This window comes from Tiliqua scincoides, chromosome 4, assembly GCF_035046505.1.
Source record: "Tiliqua scincoides isolate rTilSci1 chromosome 4, rTilSci1.hap2, whole genome shotgun sequence".
Classification (NCBI taxonomy): domain Eukaryota; kingdom Metazoa; phylum Chordata; class Lepidosauria; order Squamata; family Scincidae; genus Tiliqua; species Tiliqua scincoides.
This window is the reverse complement of record NC_089824.1, coordinates 178,125,192-178,152,099: the sequence shown is the minus strand read 5'-3', so window position 1 is coordinate 178,152,099 and position 26,908 is coordinate 178,125,192. Positions and strand designations below refer to the sequence as shown.

The 26,908-nt window shown below is 43.6% G+C and overlaps 1 protein-coding gene across 3 annotated transcripts in view; it reads right to left on the bottom strand.

Annotated features, from left to right (window-relative positions):
• The window catches only part of SRGAP2 (SLIT-ROBO Rho GTPase activating protein 2), a 226,607-nt gene extending 199,913 nt beyond the window's left edge, over nucleotides 1-26,694 (bottom strand). For all 3 annotated transcript variants that reach the window (XM_066623037.1, XM_066623038.1, XM_066623039.1), the window contains exons 1-2: nucleotides 26,629-26,694; nucleotides 22,942-23,477 (exon numbers count right to left, since the gene is read on the bottom strand). In XM_066623037.1, coding sequence (XP_066479134.1) covers nucleotides 22,942-23,008 — 67 coding nt within the window. In that variant the 5' untranslated portion in view covers nucleotides 23,009-23,477; nucleotides 26,629-26,694. The remainder of the gene's footprint in view (nucleotides 1-22,941; nucleotides 23,478-26,628) is intronic.
• Between the last annotated feature and the right edge of the window lie 214 nt (nucleotides 26,695-26,908).

Sequence of the window (26,908 nt, the reverse complement as noted above, 5' to 3'; positions counted from 1 at the left end):
ATTGCATCCTGCAGTGGGGAGCTAGCCATGAAGTCTTCCTCAAGGTAAGGGAATGTTTGTTCCCTTACCTCTGGGCTGCACTGAAACTGCATCAGTGTTGGAAAGTTGGATAAAGATTGGGCCCTATACTGAGATCATTTCACTGGATTCCCATCCTCTTCAGGACCCAGCACTAATTCCTTGTCCTTGCTTTTGAATCTATCCACAGCATTGCCCCACTCGCTCTCATCTCTTGTTTCTCATTATGTCCCAGCACATGACCTCCACTTATCCAACTCAGTCAACCAAAGATATCCTTCTCCCTTTAAGCAACTCCATCAATTTGTCCAATACACAAAACTCCTTGCCTCAATATATAAGTAACACTGCCTCCCTACATTCTTTCAAACTTGTTCTTAACACCCATCTTTTCTGCCAGGTATTTAGATTATCTTCTTATAAACCTCTTTCCTATAACTTTCCTATAACCTCTTTCCTATAACTGAGCTGTAACTCAGTTTCAAATTTGTGCAAAGGTATTTGCCCATATTCTTCCCTCCCTACCCTAGTCTGTCCCTCCTACTACTCTCTCCATCCACCCAAGGGTTATTAAGGAATTGAAGAATGAAGTTGCAGATCTCTTGACTAAGGTATGCAGCTTGTCCCTCAAAACAGCCACGGTGCCAGAAGATTGGAGGATAGCAAATATCACGCCTATTTTTAAAAAGGGAAAGAGGGGGGACCCGGGAAACTATAGGCCAGTCAGCCTAACATCCATACCGGGTAAGATGGTGGAATGCCTCATCAAAGATAGGATCTCAAAACACATAGACGAACAGGCCTTGCTGAGGGAGAGTCAGCATGGCTTCTGTAAGGGTAAGTCTTGCCTCACGAACCTTATAGAATTCTTTGAAAAGGTCAACAGGCATGTGGATGCGGGAGAACCCGTGGACATTATATATCTGGACTTTCAGAAGGCATTTGACACGGTCCCTCACCAAAGGCTACTGAAAAAACTCCACAGTCAGGGAATTAGAGGACAGGTCCTCTCGTGGATTGAGAACTGGTTGGAGGCCAGGAAGCAGAGAGTGGGTGTCAATGGGCAATTTTCACAATGGAGAGAGGTGAAAAGCGGTGTGCCCCAAGGATCTGTCCTGAGACCGGTGCTTTTCAACCTCTTCATAAATGACCTGGAGACAGGGTTGAGCAGTGAAGTGGCTAAGTTTGCAGACGACACCAAACTTTTCCGAGTGGTGAAGACCAGAAGTGATTGTGAGGAGCTCCAGAAGGATCTCTCCAGACTGGCAGAATGGGCAGCAAAATGGCAGATGCGCTTCAATGTCAGTAAGTGTAAAGTCATGCACATTGGGGCAAAAAATCAAAACTTTAGATATAGGCTGATGGGTTCTGAGCTGTCTGTGACAGATCAGGAGAGAGATCTTGGGGTGGTGGTGGACAGGTCGATGAAAGTGTCAACCCAATGTACGGCGGCAGTGAAGAAGGCCAATTCTATGCTTGGGATCATTAGGAAGGGTATTGGGAACAAAACGGCTAGTATTATAATGCCGTTGTACAAATCTATGGTAAGGCCACACCTGGAGTATTGTGTCCAGTTCTGGTCGCCACATCTCAAAAAAGACATAGTGGAAATGGAAAAGGTGCAAAAGAGAGCGACTAAGATGATTACGGGGCTGGGGCACCTTCCTTATGAGGAAAGGCTACGGCGTTTGGGCCTCTTCAGCCTAGAAAAGAGACGCTTGAGGGGGGACATGATTGAGACATACAAAATTATGCAGGGGATGGACAGAGTGGATAGGGAGATGCTCTTTACACTCTCACATAATACCAGAACCAGGGGACATCCACTAAAATTGAGTGTTGGGAGAGTTAGGACAGACAAAAGAAAATATTTCTTTACTCAGCGCGTGGTCGGTCTGTGGAACTCCTTGCCACAGGATGTGGTGCTGGCGTCTAGCCTAGACGCCTTTAAAAGGGGATTGGACGAGTTTCTGGAGGAAAAATCCATTATGGGGTACAAGCCATGATGTGTATGCGCAACCTCCTGATTTTAGGAATGGGTTAAGTCAGAATGCCAGATGTAGGGGAGGGCACCAGGATGAGGTCTCTTGTTATCTGGTGTGCTCCCTGGGGCATTTGGTGGGCCGCTGTGAGATACAGGAAGCTGGACTAGATGGGCCTATGGCCTGATCCAGTGGGGCTGTTCTTATGTTCTTATGTTCTCTTTTAGATTGCAAGTTCTTTGGCATCTGTCTACATAACTGTCTGGATCTGCCTATGTAACTCTGTAAGGTGCAATGAATGAGGACAGTGCAATATCAACAACCTTGCAACTCACCAGTAGAGCAAGACTGCCATGAGTCTGCAGTCTCAAACTGCAATTTCAGGTGTTATCAGCTGTACTTGGCCACAGTTAATCACAACAATTCAAATCCTAATGAGTTTTATATGGAAAGATCATTCACACATCACATAAACAGGGTCTAGGAGAGAGGGGTAAAAGGGGCAATTTGTACCTGGGCCCAGAGTCAAAAAGGGAGCCCAGGAGCCAAAGGAATTTCCTGGGTTCTTATGTTTTCCTATCTACTCAGACTTGTTGCCTGCATGGGATTCTGGGGACACTACCACAAGTGTGCATCTGCAGCTACTGACAAGCCATATATGCTGGGCTCAGAAATGTATACATGACACTCCTTAATGCAGTGTCAGATTTTGGAGGAAACTGGCCTGCTACAGTGGCTCTTTGGCTTGTGGATCTGCTTACCATGAAGGAGTCCACAAGAGCTCAGGGACACAGCTGCAACACTATAGGTGCTGCAGAAGCAAGTTTTGGTACACACAGGACACTTTCCATTCTAGCATGAGCCTAAATATGATTATGCTAATTTTCTACACAATTGTCTATATTTAAAAGATTTTAGGGAGATTTAGGAGTGTGTTTGGTTTTCCATATTACTGTATTTAGCTGCAGATGCCACATGGGTGGGTAGACCTAGCTTCCAAAGACTTTTAGCCGTCTCCACCCTCCCCCCCACCCTTTTTCACCCCTTCCTGCCCCCATTCTGCTTGCCTGTCACCACACTTCCCTGCTCTGTTTCACCCCTCTCTTTGCAAAAGGGCCCAAAATAAACTTTGTATCCCCTGATAAAATTCCTCTCAGAGGCCCTGCACACAAACCAGTGAATCTAAAGCTACCACAAACTCACCAGGTGCAAGACAGATTACAAAGATGAACCCCCACAACATTTTCTGAGCACCAAACTCTCTCTCACCTGTTCAAGCTGACACTTAATAAAGTAAGAATGTGCACTCCAGTGCACATTTCCATCCATGCTACATGTTGGTTCCTATGAATCGTATTTGCTATGATTTGCCAAGTTTATGTAAGGTGAATTCACCCCATGGGTTACTTCACTACCTGCTATACACAGCAATGAATCTGCATCTATATAAAAAGAGAAATGCAAAAGAGAAGAATTGTGGGGTAAGGCATTTGAGTAAAGAAAAAAAGAAAGTATAGTTTAACCTAAGTAGCCCTTTCCATATTTTTAGAGCTTTGAAGTACTTTATTAAAGCAGAAGGTTTTGTTCGCATATGCAGTAACTGATAAAAGGATACTAAATATCTCTTGCCTGAAATTTTCTGTTAATGGATTAGACTTTTATCAAATCAATGAATGAAAGCTTGTAAAATTAATATGCCATAGGTTTTTAAGTCTCAGCAGGTATTTTCTTGGCAGACTGGATTAAAAAAAAAAAACACAGTTTAGAAGTCACATTTGATGTCTGAGGTTTTTCATCAGTCATCTTTCACTAGCATTAGAATTCACTTAAGCCAGTGGTTCTCAAACTCTGGGAGAGTTTGAGAGTCACTAAGTTCTTACGTGGGCAGGAGGTGGGTGGCAGCAGGGGCAGGGGAAGGCAGTGGCGCAATCCCCAGGATCGCACCTCTCAGGGGGGCAGCAGGGGCACCCTCCCGGGGGTGCGGGGAGCCCGGCGAAACCTGCAGCAGGGCTCCCTGCAGCGGTGAAAGTGGATGCAGAGCGATCCACTTTCACTGCTGTGGGGAGCCCTGCTGCAGGTCACACCGGGCTCCTCACACCCCCAGGAGGCTGCAGGGGCTTGGGTACATGTACTCAAGCCCCTGCAGCCCCCCTGAGCGGTGTGGTCCTGGGGATCACGCCTCTGCCTCCTCCCTGCCTCCAGGCTGCCCCCACCCCTTAAGGGGGCAGGGGCCAGGGCCCGCAGACTTGGGCATCGCGACGCCCCAGTTTGAAAAGCCCTGACTTAAGCTTTTATCCTCTTGGAATAAACAATTAAGGAAAAGAAGTTTCTACAGCTTTGTTCTTACACATGTGCTACAGTGACAGCTATACAAGAGAGATAGTATTTTAAAATGCTTGCATATTGCTGCCATACAATATAAAAAGGTTTATTATTAGCTGAACACCACATTTCCAAGTTGAGGCATAAGAGGTTAAAAAAATAAGTTTAAAAATTTATTTGGTTTGGTCTAGATTAGAACAAAGTTTGAATTGTGTTCAAAAGCCAAATAGAGGATGAAGGAGGCCTAGTTTATCTTAAACCTTTCCCCCAATCACTGTACCGTATACTAAAACTGTATGCAATTTCAACATCACTGATATGACTAAATGCACCTAAAACAAAAAAAAGGAGGTGGTGTAACATAATGGAGGTGGTGTAGCACCCAAATATCTTACTCCCTCAGAAAATATGTCTATAGAAGCCCTGAATTGTTCTCTCCATACCCCCACCATTGCAAAAGTTTTGGCTTATAGGGAGATCAGGTCAGTGGTAGGGCACATATTGCACAGAAAATATTCCAGGTCCAATCCCCAGCAACTCCAAATAATACTGGGGCACCCCTGTCTGAAACCTTGGAAACTCACTCATTGCTGCCAGTGTCAACAATACTGAATAAGACGGGTTATTGGTAATAGGCAATAGAAGACCACTGCATATGTTCATATGACAAGAGCTTTTGAAAGAAACATTAGTGTATCTACTTTTTTTCCCCCCTTCAGATTTCTCCTTTAAAAAACTGTAACTAAACCCCCAATCTCCTTTTGAATTTGGGGAGGAGGAACTGGAATGGATGTATAAAGGGTTCTGTGAAAGCACCTCATGAGAAAAAAAAATTGAAATTTTTGACTGCTTGGCATTCTCATGCATATCCCTTAAGGTCACAGCCTACAACCTTTCATTTGTATTTTCAAGTCTACCACATGGTGTATTCTTATAGGCAAAGTAGAGCTAGTTGCAGGGTTATGGAGTTGGTACACAAAACCTTTGACTCTGGTCCCACCCAAAATTGGTTCCAACTCCAATTCAACAGCCTTGAGTAGGGCTGTGGAGTCGGAGTCGGAAGCAATTTTGGGTGGGGCCAGAGTCAGAAGTTTGTTTACCAACTACACAACCCTAGTCAAATCTCTCTGCTGCCATAAAAACACAACAGACAGTACTGAACTCTCAGTTGACCCCTCCTTGATACAGCTGCTGGGCCCCAAAATATCTGTACCACACAACTCTTGATTCCCATACTCTTTGTGTAGCATTGTACGGACTTCACATGCCTATATGAATGGGTAATGATTTCCTGAGCAGGGTTCTTTCTCCCCTCCTAGGTAATAGGTCTAGAAGGTAATGTTAGTTGTGGCAAGGCCCCATATCCAGACAAACCACATGGTTTAAAGCTAACCATGGTTATATTAACATCCTTTAAGACAAAGTGATACTCCCAAGTTGAGCAAAAGGAAGAAAAGTCAAGTAAGGGAATTTTCCTACCTTCTGCACCCCATAGTAACCCCCATATTCCTCAAAAGCCTCTCCTGAGGGTTAGGGGAACCTCTGGAACAGTTTGGGATAAAGAAAGTGGGAGCTGCCAAAAATTGGGCAGAGACTCTGCTTTGCTGAAAGAGCATTCAAAATTTTTGAGAACTGCCACCCTCCTGTAGCCTCCAAGGCTTCCCATCTCCTTACAGAGAATCCTCTGCTCAGAAAGGCTTGGAGAGGTACACAGTGGGGTCTTGTGTGGAGGAAGAGGCAGGGAAGTTACTTAGCATGACTGTCATTTTCTGTAAATTCAGTATATAATGTGCTTAGAAATTCTGGCTACAAGACGCATACCTGATGTCTACATAGTACTATGCTGTCTTTCTTTCATTATAAAGTAGAATACATTTTAAAGAAAGAGAACTGCACCTGATACAAGATGTCAGTTAATCAACTTGCTAGTACCAGCATGCTGGGGAAGGGAGGGGGTAACTTGTTAAGAAGGAAACATACATCTGAATAAGTTTGAAGTGTTTGATCACAAACCAAGTTTGAACATGATATAATTTATTCAAGGGATTTTATGTAATTAATGCTCATCTCATGGCACTTTATCCAGTTAAGTTTCATTTTAGTTTGCTTCATTCTAATCATGAACCAAGTTCTGTTTGGATATGCAAACAGCATGCCAATGAAGAACTACTGTACCTTATTATTTGCATAAAAGGGTCACTAGAATTAAAATACTACCCTTACAATAAGGGCAATCCCTTGTTTTTAAAGTCAGTTGCACAAAACACAAATATCCCTCATAACAATATGAACACTTTGTGACCCGAGTTCCTTAAAGGTTGTTTTCTCCTATATGTATCTCTTCATATTCTACATCAGGGGACTCGATCCTGGTGAAATGAAGTTGAGCAGTACTTGCTTGGCCCCAATACTTAAACTTCCTCCTGCTGGAGACTCTGTTGGCACCTTGTCATGGCCAACATCAGAGAGAACAGGTAGAGGGCCAAGTAGGTAAAGCATCTAGTGGTTAGCAATGGTCCTTTCCCCCCCATGCTCATCACTCTTCCTACTAGTGACACTGGGATTTACTGAGGGAGGGTGAATATAGCTTTTGCTATGACCACTCAGATTTGGAAAGACTAGACACAAAGCGGCCACCTTGGGAAGGCCCTTCTCCCAGGTTACTGAAAGGTGCCTAAAACCCAAGAGGTTCACCTTGGAGATAAACTGCAGCAGAATTTAAGAACACACAAAGTTGTGCAAAACCCACACTCTCCCATTTGATACTCGTATGTATAAGAACCCAAAGAAAGGAAGATAAAGAAGTGCACTTGGTCACCTTTCCTCAATTATGGTTCTACTTCCTAGGTAAGCTCCACTCAAGGTTCAAGCTTCAGAGTCTTCCTGAAGACAGGTTTGGGCTCCCCTTCAGAGCCCAAAGGCCAGAGTAGGACAATTGTAGTGGACATTATATTCTGTGGTTCTTAGGAGTTTGGTTTTTAAAGCAGTGTAAGTCATCAAAGCCTGCAATGGAATTACCTAGAAGTCCGTGAAAGGAAACCAGAACAATTACTGGTCTGTAAGAGTGTTAAAAGTATCCAAAAGCACCACCAGGTTCTGGAACCCACCTGCAACAATGGCTCCATAATAGTCCCTCAGCACTGAAGCAGAACCAAGATAACACAATCATAACAAGCATGTGTCATGCATCTGGAAGAGACACCGCTTCAGTATTCAACCTGGTGATCCATTCCACTCCCAATCTAGCTAAACAGGAATATGCAACACTCGAAGAATAAAACCTGTAATTAAAGCATGTTCTTTAAAGGTAATTTCAGGTGCTAATTTGAGTGCTCATAAATTTACCTTCCCACAATTCCAGATTGCTATTTAAAGTATCCACACACTCCTTTTTTTTAGAAATTGACGTGGCAAGCTAGGCATGTGAGATCAGCAGCTTTTCTTTTCTGATACAGAGTTTATGCTGGGGTGTGTGTCTTTGCATAAATCAAATAGCTTTAAAAAGAGAGACACCAAACAACTGAACCAGAAGCAAGAGGGGGAAAAAGCCAGTTTCCTCATACACAAGAAAGCTTTGTCTCATGATGGATTTATTTTTAACATTGTTGCCAGAGAGTCCAAGCAGTTCTGAAAGCACCATTTAACCTCCTCACAAGAAACACCACAAGTCAAGTTGGTTAAATGCCTAACAGTTAAGAGACCTGCTGATTCTTCCTCAGGCAGAGATGCAATGGATTATTTCAAACTCATACACGGAACACCTTCTGTATAAGTTCACTTAGAAAGTGAACTTAGAAAACTAAGTTTTCTTAAAACACTTAGAAACACTTTCTAAGTTCACTTAGAAAACTAAGATCACTTAGGAAACACTCACTCTCACTTTAAATTGGAGCAATTCTCCAACTTCCAAATGACAGAAAGGAAAGCTATTAGTAAGTGAGCATTTATAATGCAACATTTCCTCATTCCAGAGATCAACCAGAGCAGCAGATGAATTGCCAGCTCTAATAGTGGAAAATTCCCCCCAAAGCCCTCAGAAAACCATCAGGATCCATCCAACTTTGGGAATGGACCATACAATTCAATCCTCTGCCTCTGCAGAGAACCAGGAAGTGACTTGTCCATGATAAAAGGAAGGATGTTAATCCTTTCCACAATCAAATCACCATCCTTCTTCCAAGCAGTGAAAACCAGGTATGTGTCCAACCACGTGTGCTGGGGCTGCAATAAGCAGAGACAGACCTATGTTTACCATTGCAGCCACAAAATACTGAGCTGCACCTGGTTCAGGGGCCTCGACTCAGACATTAAAATCCCTCTGCATCATCAGCCATGGCTGAGATCACTCCAGACAACTAGCAGCCCAATCCTGAGCTGCCCAGCATGCAGAGGAGTAGTGGTGCTGAAATGGCTGCCGCTGCATCCAATGGCTGCTGGGCAGCCACCATCAGCTCCTCAGAGGAAGGGGACATTCCTCCCCTTCCCCTGGGTAAGGGAGGAGGCCCTGCAATGAGGTTACTCAACTCTGCACCAGCTATTTAGCCAGCACAGAGTAAAGCAGCCCCCTGTCAGGCCAGGAGGCCCAATGCAGGACTCTGGATCCAGCAGAGCAGAGCTCTGCCAGTTCCACCTCCCACCCAGAAAAAGCTCCCCTCCCCCGCTCCCAGTCACCACTCTGCCACCCAGCACTCGCCCATAGCTCTGGGCGGTGTGCAATGGGCCTCCAGTCGGTTCTGGTTCAGCATGGGATCATGCTGAGCAGGGGCCAGCCTAGCAGTGAGTGCCACAGGCATGCCTTACAGCATGCTTGCGGCACTCAGTACCGATGCTGACCCAATTGGATAAGGCAGGAGGTCTATTAGGCAGCAAGCTCCAACAGAATCACTACCTTGTCTCACCCACAACATCACGCCAAGACATTCCAACCTGGCACTTTCCTGAGAGAGATTGTTTCCTGGTAGACCAGCACAATTCCACCTTCCCGATCTACACACATCCTAGCAAATCCTAGGATTGACATTCAATGGACATTCAATCAGTCCATTTTGGTCTGCTTTATCAGTCATAAAACTCACATATTAACTACCCTGGATCAAAGTCACAAAAGCTTTAACAGTACTGTCTCACATATTTAGCATTTATCTTCCAGTCCTCAGCTACAAGAAGTTCACCGGAGGCACCAGTGAGATCAAGCCCACAGTATGAAAAAGGTATGAAGACACATATTCATGCTCTTTAGAAATTCAACTCTACTGGGAAATGCAAATGCACATTTTCATTCACAACAGAGTTAAGTTTCCATCCAAACAGCATGCCTGTATCCTGTGGCCTTTGTAAGGTTTTAATTGTCCTTTCCTTTATACAGTCAAAGAGCTTTCCCCCTCCCACTCCAGATGTACAGTATTTGGAGTTGTGTTTTTTTTAAAAGTCTTTTGTTCATATTACAGCTTCTTCCTGTAGTCCTCTGGAGTCAGCCCTATTGAGACATCACATGGATAATAGCAGGCTGATTGCACAAAAGCAAACTTAAAAAAAATTACAGGAAGCATGCTGACTTTGAAGGCTGATTGGGGAAAGAGGCCCCCATTTTGCCAACTTAAGAATAATGACTGCAAAAAAGAGAACATTTTGTTTGAAATGAAAGTGGAAGAAGGGCAGAACTCTTAATATCAAAACCATTTGGGATTAAAAAAGAAAAAGAGACTCCAAATGCACCAAAAACAAGAAAGCAAGAGAAAGGGAAGAATCATTCTAATAAGCTCCACAGTTAAAGAATAAAATGAATCACTAAATAAAAACAAAGGATCAACACTACCTTAAGATTTAGAGAACCTCACCCCATCCCAAAAGTATAAGACCTTTATTACCCAAGATGTACTTGGATCCAACTCATATTGCAGCTGACAACTTGGCTATGAGCACTGTTTTAATAGATAGACTAGTCTCCGGTAACATCAAAAGTGTATGTTACAGGTTCCTTTCAATTATAGGAAGTCCTCACTTAATGTCCTGGATAGGTTCTTGGAAACAGTAACTTTAACTTCAATTATGTATAACAAAACCAATTCCACCTTAGTGTAACAAATTTAGATAAACAAGAGTATCTGGGAGCATCTGGTGCGTCAACTGGTCCTGCCATGAACTCCAAATCTTCCACTGCAACTGCTCAGGGATGTTGGCCAACAAGCAGAACTTTGGCTGCAGTGCCACAGGGACTTCTGAGGCAATGTTACTGCAAGCCAGCAGAGACGAGCGGTGGCACATCATGCCTCATGAGCAAGGCTTTGAGCCCACCAAACGCAAGCAGCCCAACTCAGGGATGTGTGGTGTAGGGGTGTTGACGTAGGACAGGGGAGGGCGGCAAAGAGGTGGGGCCTCCTTCTGGCCACACAGGATGGCCAGAAGTGGACAGCCCAATGGGTAGGGATAAAATTTTCTTATCAACATTAAAGCAAAACTATGTTGAACAAAACAATGTTAAGTGAGTGAGAACCCTGTACTGTAGCTGAAATCATACTAGTGTTTGGGAGGGAATCAAACCTCACTGCTGGCATAGTAAACTGCCAGGACTTGGGACACAGAGAACCTAGAACACAGAAATTTCCAGGCATTGCTGTGCTGTAAGATCATACTATTTGTAGGTAAAAAAAAAAAAATACTACCTGGGGGAAGGGAACTCTTCCAACCAATGTAGGCAATTAGATGAATGCAAATTTCTACCTACAAAACAATAAATAAATAAAACACAACCCTGCAATTAAAGAACTAGTGTTAAGCTGAAGAGGAATGACTTTAAACACAGGAAGTAGTGGAGGAGAAACACTAGGGCACACAAAGTCAGTTAATAAAACCAGATAATAAAAGTGCTGCCATTTTATTTCCCCCTTACAAAACATGTCAATGCTGCAAAACTATTTTGATTGATTGACCTTTAATGCTTTAACCAAAAAGCACACTGATCTGTATACTCAAATTTGTCAGAGATTCATCCATTAATAGAACTCTAAAGAAAAGTAGGGTTAGGGTAAAATGGTTTAAGAAAAATTAGTATACAGTACTTTGTTCTCCAACGACAACCCTAATTTTGGGGCTAGAATTACTACTTAATTGTAAGTTCAGGCATCTGTAGGTTGTTGGATCTTCGAGCTAACAATTTGCATGAAAATACATGCCTCAACAAGACAAGAAAACACTGTTTTTGAATAAAGATGATAATGAAATCTTCCAAATAAGATAAAGTGTAAAACCCTTAAATTTAATAGCGTTGACTAAATATCACAGCTTCCAATGCTGAATTCCCAAGATCAAAATCCTCTCTTACTTGAAACTTAATCTGCTTATTCAGTTGCCAAGATCAGTTTACAATTTCTCCTGTGAAATGCAAGTCAGTTCAAGTCAGCAGACTCACTCTTTTCTGGTTCTATTTATTTGATATTAACTGAGATCTCACACAATTAAAATTGTTCATCAACAATTACTGAAGTACAGCAAATCAAGATGAGTAGCACCTCAGTGGCATCTGCCCCATGTGCTCTGGTTTTATTCAAACAGTACACAACTAGTCAGTTCAGTCTCCAGGAAGAATATATGTGAATTTGCAGGTTTTTTGCCTCATTGTGTATCACTTTGTACTTATACTGCATCTCAGTTGCCATTTTGTTTCCCATTCACCTAATTTGATGAGACAATTGTCTTAAAAATTCCTACTGGGTTTCACTACTCCAAGCTATCTTGTGCCTTTTTCATAATTAGCTACTTTACTGCTTATCCATCATTCTAGGAAGCAACTTATGAATAAATTAAACAGCACCGATCCTGATTACAGTACTTGCTTACTTTTACAGTACATTGTTTACTTCCACCAACACAAGAACTATCCATTTACTCTATCCTTCGCTTCCTATTTAACCAGTCACTTATCTGGACCTTCCCCCTCAGTCCATGACTTGAAAGTTTAGTCAGGAGCTTCTATAAGGGCCTTCATCCACACATGGAGACCCTGCAGCTCTCTCTGTCTAGCAGTGCTGCATGTGGAATGGGCAGTATTTCTGAAAAATCCTGTCTTGGAGGTCTTGGACCTCAACATATTACAAAGCAACATAATTTTGGTTTCCAGAATCACATGACTATAATCATACCATGCCATTGGGGAAATATATACCCTAACTACTGACACTTCCATCTTACCCAGACAGTGCCCAATAACTGTAACTTTTGTACTGGGCAGACACATTCCCATCAGAGTTGGGAAGTTTCATTCATCAGGAAGTTGAATAGGGAGACATCTAAGAGAGGGGGGATTTGCTGCATGGGTAACAGCCTATCCTCCATACCTTCTTTTACCCAGGCTTCGCGCACTGGAGAGGACACTCCAACTTCGCCATACGGCGTCGGCACAACACGGGAAGCAGCAGTTACCGGTTATAAGTCTTCGCTCGATTGGCGTAGGGCATGACGTCAGGGGCTGCTTCCGACGGTGGGAGAGATCATTGCATCTCATTGGGCAGCTACCGCCCGCCTTAAGCTGGGCAGTCCCCAGCCAGTAAGGCCCATAGCCAGGGAGACAGACCAGGGACAGACTGCACTTGCTCCCAGTGTGGAAGGGATTGTCACACCCGAATTGGCCTTTTCAGTCACACTAGATGCTGTTCCAGAACCACCTTTCAGAGCACGATACCGTAGTCTTTTGAGACTGAAGGTTGCCAACTACATGTACTGGGCAGGTAGTTATCATGCCCAACACTCCCCCCCCACCTCTTTTATACTTCCAACTATCAAATTTCCCATTACAAGAACTGAGAGCCCTTCTAAGGGATTGTTTCTTACTTTCCAGTATGATGCTCTCCTCCCTAAAATGCCCTTTCTCCAAATAGCTGAGGAACAGTCGTCTCAGGAGTGGGATCTCACTGCAATGCACTTCACCAGCTGAAGAAATAAGCTGTTGGCTCATTTCACTCTGTAGGAAACTTCTTACCAAATTGCCTATCACTTATTCTAATCTAGGCATATCACAGGCTACATATTAGTGCTGTAACATCATGACTCTAGAGCAGGGGTGCCCAAACCCTGGCCCTGGGGCCACTTGAGGCCTCTCAATGCGGCCCTCAGGGAGTCCCCAGTCTCCAATGAGCCTCTGGCCCTCTGGAGATTTGTTGGAGCCCGCTCTGGCCCAACACAACTGATCTCAGTGTGAGGGCGACTGTATGACCTCTCGCGTGAGCTGTGGGATGAGGGCTCCCTCCACTGCTTGTTGTTTCACGTCTGTGATGCAGTAGCGGTAGCAAACAAAAGGACAGCCTTGCTTTGTACAAGGGCTTTCATAACTTCGCAAGACCTTCATTCATTCATACAAGTTCATCTTTAATATATTCATTTATGGAAACTTACATAAATTTATTCAAATTTTAAATGTAAATTAATTCTTTTTTTCCCCCCCGGCCCCTGACACAGTGTCAGAGAGATGATGTGGCCCTCCTGCCAAAAACTTTGGACACCCCTGGTCTAACTAAAAGAAGTGGCTTTACTTCAATGCTTTTGGAATATGGGATTTCCTAAGCACAATTTGTCTGCACTCCATAATGGAGACTGTTGACAATGTGGATCTTTCCTGTCACAATCACAAAAGATGAAACCTAAAAGTCTTGTGGCTGAGAATCTCTTGGAGAATCATTTGAACTGGAGAAATTGTATGGACTCAAATGAGACTACTTGCAAAGTAGATGGTTTGAGAGCATGGCTTGGTTGGAAAGCATACACAAAGCCATATGTTTCAGATTAGTAAAACAGTAAACATGAAAAACCACTTTGCCCAGCCCACACACGTACACATTTGGTCCCTGTTGCGTATATGCAACGTTCGGCAGAAATAGCTTAAGGCTGCAATCTACACCTATTTTCCTGGGGGTAAGCCTCATTGAACACAATGGAGTGTGGACATACATAGGATTGTGCTCTCAGTAACCTGAGCAGTAATAATATTGGCATTTAACTAAGGACGCAATCCTAACCCCTTATGTCAGTACTTTCCAGCACTGGCATAGCGGTGCCAATGGGACGTGGGTGGCATCCTGCAGTTGGGCATCACTCACAGAGGCCTTCTCAAAGTAAGGGAATGTTTGTTCCCTTACCTCAGAGCTGCATTGCCCTTATGTAGCTGCTGAAAAGCACTGACATAAGGGGTTAGGATTGCGCCCTAAATGTTTAGTTAATTGCATGAGGTTTTTTAAAACAGAGAGATTTTCCCCATTAAAGTAAATTCAAAGATGACGCACTATTTTATTTTACAAGGTATGAAACAAAGAAACCTGTTGGAAAGCTGAACATCTGAGAGCATTGTAATATAGAAAAAAATTATGTACAGTGTATTTCCACCCAAATCATCATCATTTCAAACTCATGTTGGCTTAATACTGTGAAACGTCCTAAATTTCTTGATGCTTTTTCTTGGTGGAAGCATCTGGAAAATTGGATCTTTCAAGTATATTGTGTGCCATTCATGACATTTAAAACCCAGATTCCACCAACATTCCCTTATAAAATCATAGCTGCTGTTGGAAAATGATCAGAGAGTTAGCATTAGTGCATTACTTCTTCACCAATGTGAAAACATTGATCATAGGCCAAACCAGTTCATGAAGTCTCTTCTACCCATAGGTCTGTACCACCAAACAGTACACTATGGCTAGCACTAATATCGGCACTGAAGTGATGCTAACCATAGAAGCTCTGAAACTGAAAGGAACAAATGCCTGCACAGGGGACGGGAGTAGCAACTTGAGCCTACAATTGCTAGGCAACCAGGCCTCCCCAACATAAAAGTTTCAGAAGAACTGCTGTAGAACTCGCTCCTTGTATGAGAAGGCTGGTCAATACAAACATCCACACACGTTTTCCTCCCTTTAATTGTGGATTAGCTTGATCTTCCTTTTCCCATACAAACTTGACCAAGATATTTATTTTTACTACTCAAAGGAAACATTTTTGCCTTCTCCACCTTTTCTAAATGCTGCTTTCCCACCCTCTCAGCCCCACCTAGAAAGTAAATTTAAAATCATCCTTGCAGTAAAACATAACACCAGTTCAGGGTTGGCAGGTTCTATTTACTGCACCTAGATGGAAACTGATTAACTACAATATTCCACTGAGTTGGGAAGTAGGAAGAAAAATTAGAGGATTAAAATGCCAGTTCTCTAAAGACACTGAATGTAACACATTTAGGCTGCAATCTTAACTGCACTTTCCTGAGAGTAAGCCCCATTGAACAAAATAGGACTTACTTCTGAGTAGACCTAGTTAGGATTGTGCTCTTAATCACCAAATTAGCACACTGAAGCCTACCCAAAAAGGACAAGCCAGAAGTATGCACAAAAAAAACATGCAGCCAGGAATACATCAGTTTTGTGGTATACAAGAAACACAAAGCAGTCCATTCAGGCACAAAGAACTTGTGCCATCTGAGGCTCCATATGGAAATGATGGAATCCCCCTTTCCAGCTTGGCAGATCCCTTAATCTTCACAGAACACATGGTAAACAGCTACATAGCAAGACAGCATCCTCTCCCTTCCCCCTCCCTCCCACCAAGAGTTTTCAAGAGAATTTCAGCTATTCAACATATTCCACCAGTACACCATGCATTTTTAATCAGGCTTTTCAAGACAACTGCTTTGAAGCTACTTCTTCACTTGTGCATTCCCAGAGAACACGTCTTTAATAAAATCACTTTTCACCAGATTTACAGTGATAGATGGATTCACACTTCCTCAACATTGGCAAAAATAACCACAATTATCAATACATCCAAAGAGACCTCTGGAAAGGTCATAAGGCATTTATGGTAATGTTCATAGCTCATATCTTTATACACGTTAAGTTTACATCTATCCAGTAGACAAAGACCTGTGACTTTTGCAATTTGAACATGGCAGATAAGTGGTTGGATAACATATAGTACATTCCCAGCAAAATATAGACTTGAAACAGAGCAGTAGATAAAGAGGTTTCAAAAGAAGCTACTATAAGTCAAGAGCTCATTCACAAGAGTCCCATGGTTATGTGTCATTTGAAACATATAAAGTAATACCTCTTATAATATTCAGGATACATTTGGAAAACTTGAGGGCTACCTAAAGCAGGACTGTAGACTATATCATGAATCCAATTGGCAGGAAATGGGAGCAGAATGCACTGCTGTCACTGGTTAGAATAGAAGTGAATCACAACAGGACAAAACATAGTGTAATGAACCTGAACTACAGAAAGCAGCATTATAGGAAGCAGATATTAATAAAACCAATTCTCCTTATCTGCTGGGGTTAGGTTACTGAAAAACCCAACGAATACAGAAACCATGGTTACCTAATAATTAATCCTATTGGATTACAGGTGTGCGTCACTTGACAGGATGCGTTCTCCAATCCTTGTTATGTGATTAGGTCATTAAGCAAACATTCAGATGAATCTAGTGATGTGCAGCACAACCCAGTCTTGCACTGGAACAAGCAGGCCAGGAGGCCGGCTCTGTGTCCAGTATAAGAATGGGGCCTGAATTGGCTCAGCTGGAGACAAGGGAACTCTTCCCCTTACCCCCGGGTAAGCCACCACAGCCCCAATGGGTCTCCTCGGACTTGCGCCAGCTCCAGAGATGGCACAAGTTCAAGGAGAGCGGAGCAGCTGCACTGCTCAGGAAATGGGGTTGAGATCTGGCATAACAGCGTGGTCCTAACCCGCCTCCCACCTGTGTGCCCCAGGACCAACTTCCGCCCACCCTCCCCCACCCCAGTACGCCTCCTGCCTCCCACCGTCCTCCCCAGACCCTTGCGTCAGCTGAGCTCAGCCGACACAACCCTCCCTGCCTGAGATGGTGCGAAGGATAGGAAAGGGACATTGTTTTTTAAATGGATTTGCTTTAATGTGATTTTTGCCATCCATGTGAATACTGGGAACAGAACTCTCACAAATAAGACTCAAACTGTACATGTAATCCGCCATCAAGCAAAAGGTTATTAAGCAACACACACCTGTAATGGGGTTTGGTTTGCTGGACCTTCTATGCAGTGGTCTCCAAACCAGGCAATGCTGTGTTCTGAAAAAACCCTCCCAGTTCCAAGCAGCGCTTACCAATCCACTGTGTCACCACTTATCTTGCAATCCAATCTGCGGAGAGGGACACTCTGGCAGTTGTGTCTATTGCCCAGTGTCCCAGCAGGCTGTGCAGCAGGATGTCCAGGTAGACACGACTACCCAGAGCATCCCTGTGCAAAGATTGGCTTGCAAGACAAGCGGGGACATGGTAGAACAGTAAGGAGTGCTCATGGGAGGCTGGAGGGCTTTTTTTCCATGGGCCAGGGTTTAGAGAGCCCTGCTCTATGTTATACACTATATACAGGATATTAAAAAATATCACATTCATTTTTGTCCTCCCTTATGCTGGATAGTCCCAAGGGAACCAACAAGAGTGTAAAAGAATAGAAACCATTTAAAGTGCCCATTTGAGTTCCAAAAGTTGTAACCCAAGTCAGCTGTGGCACCGCAAAGCATTCCAGAGCATACCGGCTGATGCAAGGCATTCTGGGGTTCTGCCAGAACTTGACTAGCTGCAGAATAGCTTCAAGATGGCTACTGATAGGTTCAGAATGGCCACCGCAGATAAAGAACGGCCCCTCAAATAGCTTGAAAATGGCTGCAAAAACCATCAACGAATGCAGCGAATGGCTACAGGCAGCCAAGAACAGGCAATGGATGATGCACAGTAACAACTGTGATCCGGCTGATAAGAAAGTTTGTGAGAACTGAGTACATGGTTACCAAGAATTGACTGTATTGCAGCATTTTTTCAGTACTTTCACATCACAGAACACTAAATTACTATTTAAAAAAAATCCAGGGCTGCAGAGCTTGGACTACAACATTAGGTGTATACTCAGTTTCCAACACATTTTTCTGTAATAGTTCTTTCTATCACAAAATGTAACACAAACCCACCAGAGATGAAAAGGGAGAAGAAGAAAAAAAAAACCACCTCTCATTAGCCAATTTAACCACACAATAAAGCTCTATGCCAGACAGGGGTGTAAAAATCCAGGCAAGAGCAACTGGTACCTTAGAAATTGGGCCTGGAAACTCAGTTGCCAAAGATGACAGGAAGCTGGCTACAATAAAGATGAACTTCAATATAAGTAAAGAGCCCTGCCTTTACCATTGAAGAATTGCAACAGGCAGCAGCTCTCAATTAAGCGCTGCCTAGAACAAAGCTGGAGGAGGATATGAAGAGGAAATGAGAAAAGATGAAGAAATCTGTAAGAAACAAATGCTTCTTCTCAGCAGTGTACTCGTAGAACAATCCTATGCATACTTACTCAGAAGTAAGTTCTACTGGGTTCAATTAAACTTATCTTCAGTAAGCCTGCATAAGACTGCAGCTTTAGTTTTGTGCACCTCCCTTCCAGAAAAAAATCTAACTGGCTCCTGTAGAAACTTAAACACCAGTCACCAGATATCAGAACATTACACTTTTTGAGTATTAATGATAACACTAGTTTGAGGGGGAAGCAACATCAAGCCAGGTGCTGAATTATACACCTAGAATGGCAGGCTCTCGTTTTCAAAAAGCACATAAATGTGCTTACAAAAGAAGAAGCAAAACTCAAGAAGGGATTCAGGCTTCCCAATGGCCACAGGATACTATCCAATTGAAAGGATTAATCCAGTGGTTCCCAAACTGAACGGTAACTCTGCAAGGAGCCACGGAAACTAGCCAGGGGAGTCACAGAATCCTCATGAAAAACCTGCCACCCTATATAATGTATAGGATTGTAGCCCTAATGGGGAGCGCAGCCAGTGGCCTACTAGGTCAAGGGAGCTGCCAGTTTAAAAAGTTTGGGAACTTTGATTAGTCTAAAGAGATAGATGTGTTTAAGGGCGCAATCGTACCCTGCACTGGAACAGACAAGCCAAGAGACTTTTGCTGTATCCAGCACAGGATAGGCGCCCAAAGTGGCTCAGCCAGAGGTAACGGGAAAACTTTTCCACTTACCTCCAGGTAAGGCACCCTGGCCCCTACGGGTCTCCTCAGACTTGTGACAGGGACTTGTGCTGGCCCAAGCTCTGGATTATGCCCTAAGTGTACAGCTATGCCCTAAGTGTACAGCTATGCCATCAGGGGAATAGCTCAGCAGTAGAGTTCATTTTTTGTGTGCAGATGGTACTAGGTTCAATCCCTGGCACTTCTACATAGGGTTCGGAAAGGCCCTTAAACCCTGGAGAATCACTGTTTTATCAGGGTACACAGTATTGAGTTAAACATGTGGTCTAACTCAATACAAGGCAGTTCTTAAGTACCCAGAAAAAGAAATTTACCCAGCAAGACTAAGAAACCCAGAAAAAGAATGAAAATTGTAAAAGAATGAACTTCCCCTAAAACACTGAAGCACAGCTACTAGAGAACAAGTCCAACTGACTTCAGTGAGACTTACTTTAGAATTACACTGTAATTGCATCCTATTCCAGAAGACATTGTTCATTCATTGACTCATAATGTGAATCGCTGAGTAATTTGGAGCTGTTTAATGAAGAACATCCTTCTTATAATCTTTCAGTCACTGAACTCAGTAATTATTTTTCAAAACCAGGCTAAATTATATAAATTCTCTTTCTCTAACAAAATTAAAGACCACGAGCACTCATCCAGCAAGACTATTTGCCTTCTACCAATTAATTAACTCTTTGAAACATAGCCTCAGTCCACCATCCCTGTATGATAAACTGGTAAAGATCAGCTCAGTGTGCTGATACTGGAAAGTCTTAGGAGAAGTCTCTTCGATGACCCTACAACTGATACACAGTTCTGAAGTGGGGGGGGGAGAGGAGAAGGAAGGACTTACATAGACATGTAGCACAATTGACGAACAAGGAGGAAAGAAATCACCATCCAACTACAGTACACAAGAAACAATATTTGTGGCAGAAAATAGAAGATAGCAGCTAAGTTTAATGCAATAGTCATGGCATTTAAAAGTATTCTTTACTTTGGAAAGATCTTGATGGCTTTTAAGAGCACAATCTTATATGGTGTTAAGCATCAGTAGCTAAGGGCAACATTGCTCTTGGGACTTCTGGAACCAAAGGTCATCTTAGCTCCTTGCTCTTATAAGAGATGACAGCCACACCCACACCAAATGGCAGCTGCCACAATCACTGTGATGCTGGTGAAGAGTACAAGAAAGGAATAAAGGAGCCATTCTCTGCCCTTGCCACAGCTCCCTGTGGCAGAAGTCCCACTCCCAAGTACCAGCCAAAAAAGACAAAAGAGATAGTGAAATGGGCATGTAGAATGTAGTAAGGCACACTTAAGCAGCTATAGCCATGAGAGCGCTACAAGATACTATCTCTTATAAGGAGGAAAGACGAAGAACTTGAGTATAACATGTATTAATACACACCATTCAAGCACAGCATTCTGCTCACTTAGAATTGCAGCAGAAAAGTGGGTCAATTCTCATAATATAGGCTCATGGTTATATAGTAACAATGAAAGCACATGGACAGCATCTTGCAGATTCAAAAAAAGCCAAAAAGGGGGGGGGGGATGACTGAAGCAGGTTTCTATATCAACCAATTTCATATTTCTGAAATAACTCATAAGAACATAAGAACAGCCCCACTGGATCAGGCCATAGGCCCATCTAGTCCAGCTTCCTGTATCTCACAGTGGCCCACCAAATGCCTCAGGGAGCACACCAGATAACAAGAGACCTCATCCTGGTGCCCTCCCCTGCATCTGGCATTCTGACATAACCCATTTCTAAAATCAGGAGGTTTTAGAGAATACATCCTAAAGGTTTTTAATCTGCATAATGCATTCCCAAGTACTATACAAAAAATTGTGGTGCAATTATGTGGCAATTTGGAATTTCTGCAACAGGGACAAAGCTTCACTTATAACCACTCTAGCTGAAAAAGTGGCTCCAAAGAAAGCAACTTCAATTTAACACAGCTTTCTTACCAGAGTTTTCATTCAAATACCAAGTTTTAGTTACTATAAAATCACAGCTAGCAATAAGAATCTGCTACTAAGATAAGCCTGGGTTGTTTTTCCCCCCTTCTGCTTACCTTAAGGCTTAAATCTTTTCCTAAGTACAGACCTCCATGCAGAATGGAGGCTACAACACTTGAGCAGTCACTGTGAAGTGAACAAATGCCTTTGCATTGTTTCAACATGCTGAATGAGAGAACCCTCCCTGTTGGATCCTGAAACAAAGGAAATTCAAGAGACTCTACACATATATTTTGAATGCTGCATTTTTTTGGGACCACGTACCCTTCCACCCCAAACAGCAATAAATTGTTGAATAGAGACCATACTTTTTTGAATCAGTGCCTGCTGTTGGCCATTGGAATTTCCAAAACCTAGTCTGCCAAGTGGAAGATTACATTAAGAAAGAGAAATAAAGGGCAACAATATTTTGACTAGCTACTGTCCCAACCCAGAAATCCCATAACACTTTTTAAAAGCTATTATTGATCCAAGCATCATAACCTCCTTTGAGAAGATGGCATTCTCATGTTTAATAGAGAGATAGAACATGGTGTGGAGACTGATCTGACTCAGATCACACCAAGAGGCCCACAAATCTCCAGCAGCCCTTCAGTTACTTAAATTGAAGCAGACCAAGCCTAGATCACATGCAATTCGGAAATGAGACCTAGTTAATTTCCCACAACCTAAGAGCCATTTTCTCTTAGGTGCCCTTTGCATGTGTGCAAATCAAACACTTCTTATTCAAAGGACCATTTCAAAGTTTCCCCCCAGAAGCATTTTGTCCTCTCATACAGGTGAAGGAACAAGGTCACACCACACAAACGTGTATGAAGTCAGTCTGAAAACTCTGCAGACACAAGTGTTAGGCAAAACCCAGTGCTTCTTTACTCTGTCACCCAGGGCATGTGACAATGTGAAACCAAGCCCACTTGCCTACTGTCGCCAAGATATTCTTCAAGGGAGCATGCATATCAAGTTGCTGTTGTAAATAACACACAGCCTTTAATGGACATCTTGCAAAAAGAGCACTGAATCACTGAAACAGTTTATCATTACATGCATGCAGTTTAAAATGAAGGGTGTTGCATCCAGCTGCCATGTGTGAAACACACACACACACAAGGCGTTTAAGAAGAGTGAAAGCCTTTTGGTGCATACATACAGCACAAAAAGCCCCTACAAGCCCAAATCCCCAATACTACCAAGCAACAAAGCTTCTTAAGGTAATATATACATTTCAGGGGGAGGGGGATAACACTGACAATCAAAATATAATTAAATTGTCTGCTACAGCTTTAAAAACAATAAAGATTTATCGTTCATATTCCCTGGCGTTTGTAGCAAGCGGCAGAAGGGCTCTAAAATAAAAGACATAAGAAGACAGGAAGGCATTAAAAACCCACCCCATGAAGCAACAATCGCTGTCAATCTCTTCTAACATTGGAAAGGATTGCAAATTCCTGGCAATCTGCAAATGCTTTCCCCTTCCCCACCCAAACATGTAGCATGAATGCTTGCATTTGCAAGTTAAGACTTCAACATACACAGAAATAAGCCAGACTAATAGGTAAAAAATGCTTACCTTTGACTTGAGTGTCATATTCAGTTATTATCTCCTTATCCTTTTTGAATTTAGCTGGCGACGTCATATTTTCCGTTCCCCCCTCCCCAAAAAAGATTATCCTCAGAACAGATCCACCAGAATCCAACAGATAAATGCAATCACTTGGTCAGGCTCTTCTTCTCTCAACAGCAATCAGTCCATGGAGAGAGGATGTGAAACGGTGTGTGCGCGCAAGTGTGAGACCAGAAGAGACATGCAGATGTGAAGAGCTCAGCAAACAGAAAAGGCAGCAGTTTGGATTTCCTGCACCAAAACCTTTAGTGGCAGCGGCAGCAGCATCAGACTAGAGAATCTGCAGCCCCCAAAGGCTTTTCCCGATTGCTAACATTAATAGCACAGCCAGGGAGTGGAAGTCCTTCTGCGCAACAACATGTTGTGTGTGGGTTTGACTTGCTGCTTCCTTTTTTTTTTAATAGAATGAGAGATGATGCAAATTAAATCCCAAATGGTTGAAGAGATAAAAACTCCGAAGTCAGTTTCTTCAGTTCAACAGCCTGCAAATTCAAATGCATACTGGATTGTCAACCAGTTACAAAAACACACTCAAAACAACAAACATGACTTGAAGATAGGAATTTGAAGTACCAACAAACAGCAGCATAATGAAAAAAGCATGCTTTAAATGGCTAAGAGAGTAGAATATCTACATCCTAGCCAAACTTGGGGGGAAAACGGAGTGAGGGAAATAAAGCAAAAGCCAAACCCAAGAAAAGGAGGAGAGAAGGAGACAAAGGGAAACTCCCCCTGAAAAACAGCAGTTTATTTAAACTAACCAAGAGAGAAAACAACTAGAGAAGGGCAAAACAATAGGCTAGAAAGAGAAATCAGACCCAAATGCTAAATTACTAGAACTACAGGAGCTCACAAATGAATCCACAAGCCATTGTATAAACAACAAGACTAATCCCCTTTGGTTCAGCTAAAGCTGGTCCAGACAACAAACAGCTTTAGATATTTTTATTATGTATCATTGTAAATTTTGCAGAAGTTTGGCATCTGCTATGCTGAAATATAAATAAAAATATACACGTGTATCTGCTGCAGACATCAAAGCTGATTTAAGCCCGGTGTGTGCAAGACAGATGCAAGCCTCTCAGCAAGTTGGGGCACAACTTTTTTGGATTGCAAGCTACTGTTAGCTACCAACATTTAGACAGGGTGGGGGTTAGAGAAAGATGAACAATGTGGCCAGAGCAGACAGGAAATAGTAAAGGGCAACAGACTTAGGGCCAACACATTTGACAGAAACCCAAACAAAGAGAAAGTGTGGCTAGCTCCAAGCAAGTGAAGTATATTTCTTGCTGGCACTAGCACATGTTTACCTGCCTGCTGTGAAGTTACACTGCAGACTCATAAAAACACAGGGTGATCTATTGATTTGCTAGAATTGTGTGCCCCCCAGCAACTCCTGCAAGCTTGATGTTTTACATTGTCCTTTATAAGGATAAAACTACTCAGACACAAAGTCAAATGCAGAATACCCTACTGGACTATAAAGTATGCTGTTTTTTAGTGAGTCAGCTATTGGACAACTTCACATTTGCAGTCCCAAACAGGCAGCAAAAGGAGAAAACTTTCTAAGTCCCTAATAGGCCATCATAGAGAGCTGGTGACTATACTGAGCTTGGTGAACACAAATTAGGCTGCAATCATATCCACACTTACATGGGAGCAAGCCCTATTGATTACAATGGAATTTACTTCCAAGTAGGCACACATAGGATTGGCTGTCAGGCAGCCCTGATACGCTGGAAATTAAGAGCTCAGCCCTGTCCTTGCTAAAAGGCATCAAGGGAGAGGATGTAGAAAGGGAAGTTTCAGACCTGGAAGTAGGTGTACAGCCTGGGGGTATTGTTGCATGGCAAGTAATCCTAGGGAGCCAATGTTTTGTAAGCTAAGTGCAGGAGAAGGGAATCACCTCATAAGAGGGGGAAAAAGCACTTGACAATAAGAATAACATTGACAAGAACTTTCATTTTAGGGGAAAAAATGAATACAATTAACTGAGGCTATCTTCTGAGAAGAGGGGCAATATGAGCACACCTCTGTCCTACAATGAATGATGTACTGTAGCTTGAGTTGCTTTCTAGAAAGCTCAAAAGCTGGCTCAGAACTCTGTGTAACAAATTCCTACTAAATCGTAAAATAATCCTATAGTGGTTGTGGTTGTGTCTCCCCCCCCCCCCCAAAGGACTTAAAAGTTACCTACAGTTTTTCTGGGAAGAATTACTATTATGGGTTAAAGAGAGCAGACTGTCTTGAACAGACTTACCAGAGGCTAGAAAGCAACCTCTCTATACCTACAGAAACTTAAAGCTCCCTATAGCTTTTTCTAGAAAGAATTTCTATTATGGGCTATGGAGATCAGACTTACTAGAGACTAGAAAGCTCACGCTCGCTCTCTCTACCTACCTATAAAGACTTAAAGCTACCTAAAGTTTTTTGGGGAGAAAGAATTACTATAATGGGCCAAGGAAAGCAAACTTACTAGAGACTAGAAAGCTACCTCTCTCTACCTATAGAGACTTAAAGCTACCTATGGGTTTTTTTGCTGGGAGGAATAACTATTATGGGCTAAGGAGAGCAGACTATCTTGAACAGACTTACTAGAGACTAGAAAGCTACCTCTCTATACCTATATAGAGACTTAAAGCTACACATAGACATTTTTCTGGGAAGAATTCCTATTATGTGCTAAGGCCAGCAGACCTAGAGCCCAATGCTAGGCATGTCTACACAGAAATAAGTCCCAGTATAGTCAATGGGGCTTACTCTCAGGAAAGTACAGACAGGATTGTATCCTTACTAGAAACTAGAAAGCTACCCCTCTCCACCTATAGTTTTTCCTGGGAAAAATCCTATTATGGGCTAAGGACAGCTGCCTCAGAGCCCAATCCTAAGCATTTCTGCTCAGATCTAAGCCCCATTATAGTCAATGGGGCTTATTCCCAAGTAAGTGAGGATAGGATTGCAGCCTCAGAGCCCAATCCTATGTGTGCCTACTCAGATCTAAGCTCCATGATAGACAATGGGGCTTACTCCCGTGTAAGAGTGGATAGGCTTGGAGCCTCAGAGCCCAATCCTATGCATGTCTACTCAGATCTAAGCCCCATTATAGTCAACGAGGCTTACTCCCAGTAAAGTGTGGATGGGACTGCAGCCTCAGAGCCCAAACCCATGCCTGCCTACTCAGAAGTAAGCCCATTACAGTCAGTGGGGCTTCCTCGCAGGAAAGCGCTGACAGCAGCGCGCCTAGAAGCTCCCTCTGGACACCTACACAGAGACTGAGAGCTGCCCACGGGTCTTCTGAAGGACTCCTGCAGGGACAGCCTCGCTGGGGACCGGGAGAGGCCACTGAGAACGAGGTCTGACGGCGCCCCTTCGGAAGACCCCTGGAGGAGAAGGCCCTCCCTCCCTGCTGCGGTGCCTGCGGTGGCCTGGCGCCCCTGCCTGCCTGCCGCAGTGGGAAGTATTATGGGATGGGATAGCGAGCCTGTCCGATGGGCACTTCCAGGATGGGGGGGAGCCGCAGACTTTGAGGGGGGAGTATTATGGGATGGCGGTCCTACAGGCTCCCCGGAGGAGGCTGCGGGGAGGGCCGGGGAAGCCCTGCCGGCCGTGCGCAGCCTCGGACGCGCCCATTACCTGCTGCGGCAGCGCTGCGCACCCGGAGCCCTCTCCCCATGAGCCGCGCTGCTCGAGCTGCTCCTCCAGCAGTCCCGCGGTCCGTTCCCCTCGCAGCCCTCCTCCGCCACCTTCCCCGCCCACTCCGCCAATCGGGAGCCGACGCTTCGAAACACGGCAGCCGCCTCAGCCAATAGCGGCGCTCGACCCGCCTTCCTCCGCGGCTGCGGTCCCGCCACTTTTCCGTACTGGCACCGCCCCCCTCCAGCACCGAGGCGGACCATTCAGAAGGCGTTCAGGG